At 50.5% G+C, this 3,092-nt stretch overlaps 1 protein-coding gene across 1 annotated transcript; it reads right to left on the reverse strand.

The window, feature by feature from the left end:
- Positions 1 to 1,619: 1,619 nt before the first annotated feature.
- On the reverse strand, positions 1,620 to 3,092 carry gja3 (gap junction protein, alpha 3). The gene has a single exon (XM_067250751.1). It carries the CDS (start codon positions 3,090 to 3,092, stop codon positions 1,620 to 1,622), a length of 1,473 nt encoding a protein of 490 aa, XP_067106852.1.

Raw genomic sequence — 3,092 nt, forward strand, 5'->3', positions numbered from 1 at the left:
TTTTATCTGCTCATCTTTGTCAAACAAGTTGAGCCTAAATGTGCAAATCTTTTATCTATTTACTAAAATGTAAACTTTAGGAACCAAAACAACAAATGCCGAACAGATTCTTGTGAATTGGTACATTTAAATAGCTTAAATTAAATTAAAATATAACATTGGGAACAAACTTAACACTGGTTTCAGGAAAATAACAATGTCACAGGCAACGATCCAGTACTTTATTCCTGTGGTTGTTTTTAGTTTGCATTGTTGTAAGAGATCACACTTCCAGTCTCCTGTGTTCCCTCTATCTGAGACATGAATCCTGCTTTCTTACCCATCATACACTGATCCTCAGTGGATAGAATTCCTGCTATGAGTGTGTGCCCGGGTGTGTTCACCTTACACAGCATTCAAACTAAAGACACCTGGTTACCACAGCAGCTGTGGTCAGACCCACAGCATCAAGATTAACAGGACAATAACTGGGAGACAATCTACAGCCTGGATTACTAACACTTGCCATATCTTTTCCTTTGTACTTTTCATACCAGATATCTGTTTGCCAATCACAAACTAACAACAAACAGCAATTTATCATGATAGTTCAATTCTCATTTGAAAACAGCACTTTTCAGAATGAAAATAATGAAGTATCACATACATGTTTTTTTACATGTTTTTTTGATGGCAGAAATATTTAATTATTAAATTGTATTTTATTACTGAATGTGAGATAGCAATTAATGCCAGGTTCAAGAAGCATTCAGTAACATGGTATTTGTCCATATTTGTTTAGGAAGTAAAAGTATTTGGGTTTTAGAATTTTTTTGGTGCATATCACTATGCTTTTTTTTGTGGCCGCCATAGGTGTTAATTTACCAGGAGCTGGAACTATGAAGGCCACCATACAGCTGGCAGCATGGCAAAAGCTGGGCTCTGACAGAACATGCTCCTCATCTGGCCCCAGCTTCCCTCCGCAGCAATGTAATCTAGTATCATCAGCCATGCTGTCACTTTAGCCCCCCTCTTCCCCACCCATGTATCACTGCACATTTAATATTGGGTATTCAGGAAGTCCTGGTGGGCATATACGTATGCCAATTATCATGTAGACTTCACCACTGGTCTTGTCCCAGTATCCACAGTGTGTGACAGTACTGGAGCCTTGTCAGGATTCGCAGAAGGAATCAGGGACAACACCCTGCATACCTTGTCTCAGTAGACACCCAGTGAAACTGCTCTGATACAACAGTGTCTGCTGTATGTGGAGGATGAGGCGAACTGTGATCTACTGACTGTGTCTGAATCTGGAGGATGAGGGTGATATGTTGTCTACTGACTGTGTCTGAATCTGGAGGATGAGGGTGATATGTCGTCTACTGACTGTGTCTGAATCAGTGCGGCAATGCAGGTTCTTGGAGGAGGATGGTGATCTGCAATCTACTGACTGTGTCTGCATCAATGAGTTGTAGTACAGCTTCTACCTCTAATGTTCAACCTATACAAAAAGAAATGCCAAATATCTGATAGATGAGATATGACCTGGATGTAAAAAAGGAAAAGGCATGAGGATACCGAAATCAAGCATGCCTGGGTACCATGCAGGCGTCTGGGAAGGTTTCTCTCTAACACGACTACACAGCCAGGTCATTGGGCCTGGCCCTGATGCTGCTGCTCTTGCTGGCTCTGCTCAGCCTGCGAGGGTCTGCTGCCACGTAGACCGGGGGTTGGTGCATCTGAACGGTGGTGGTGAGGGGGCTGTCCTCCCGCTCGCTCTTTCCACCACTCAGGCTGCCAACGCTGGAGCCGGGGCAAGGTGTGGGGGTGGGGGAGGAGCTTGGGGCGGAGCTAGGGCAAGGGGTGGGGTTAGAGCTGGGGCAGGGGGTGGGGGCGGAGCTAGGGCAGGGGGTGGGGGCGGAGCTGGGGCAAGGGGTGGGGGCGGAGCTAGGACAGGTGGGGGCGGAGCTAGGAAAGGGGATGGGGGGGGCCCCGCCAGGAGGCGGCTCATTGCCACTGGAGGAGGAGGAGGAGGAGGAGGAGGAGGAAGAGGCGTTCATCTCCCGAGTCTGCTGCTCAGTGGCCATGTTGGCCCAGTTCTGCTGCGCGGCCAGCCTGTGGTTGTTGCTGCTGATGTAGAAGGCGGAGCCAGGCTCTGTCAGCTCGTCCTGCAGGGGGGCCACAGGTGCCAGGAACACCCCGCTCCCTGCCGGCACGCTGGCATAGTTGGGGGGGGGGCTGAGGGGGGCAGGGGCAGTTCTGGAGGCAGAGTCAGGGCACACAGGAGAGCGGTGCAGAGACTCCTGGTCGAGGGCACACTCACTTGCCATCCCCTGTTTAACCTTCTTCCATCCCAGGTGATAAATCTCTAACAAATTCAGCAAAAGAGACACGCAAGCCACCACAAGCATAAATATGATAAAAATGGTCTTTTCAGTGGGCCGAGATATAAAGCAGTCCACGGTGTTAGGGCAGGGCCACCGGGCACACTTGTATAGGGGCCTTAGCTGGAAGCCATAGAGCAAATACTGACCTAAAATGAACCCCACTTCAAACAGGGTTTTGAATATAATATTGAACACGTACGTGCGCAGCAATGCACCTCGGATGCGAATCTTGCCATGCTCATCCCTGATGGGCGGCTTCACCTTCTTACCTCCTTTGCCTTTCCCTCCGCCCCCTCCGCCCCCTGCGTCCCCACCCCCCCTTCCGTCCCCTCCCCCATCTCTGTATAGGAGTTCTTTCTCCTCCTGGAGCCTGTGGGCCTTGCGCAGCTCCTCCTCCTTCTCCCGGTGCTTCTCCTCCATACGGACGATGTGCAGGACGTGGCCCAGGTAGATGAGCGTGGGCGTGGACACGAAGATGATCTGCAACACCCAGAAGCGAATGTGGGAGATGGGGAACGCCTCGTCGTAGCAGACGTTCTCGCATCCGGGCTGCTGCGTGTTGCAGGTAAAGTCGGACTGCTCGTCGCCCCACACCTCCTCCGCTGCAGCCCCCAACACCAGGATACGGAAGATGAAGAGGACCGTCAACCACACCTTGCCGATAACTGTCGAATGCTCCTGGGCGTTCTCCAGCAGCCGTCCCAGGAAGCTCCAGTCACCCAT

Source organism: Osmerus mordax, chromosome 2, assembly GCF_038355195.1.
Source record: "Osmerus mordax isolate fOsmMor3 chromosome 2, fOsmMor3.pri, whole genome shotgun sequence".
NCBI classification, from domain to species: domain Eukaryota; kingdom Metazoa; phylum Chordata; class Actinopteri; order Osmeriformes; family Osmeridae; genus Osmerus; species Osmerus mordax.

Excerpts from the sequence above, each read along its gene's own strand:
- gja3 (XM_067250751.1), bottom strand. The coding sequence starts at position 3,092 with ATGGGTGACTGGAGCTTCCTGGGACGGCTGCTGGAGAACGCCCAGGAG.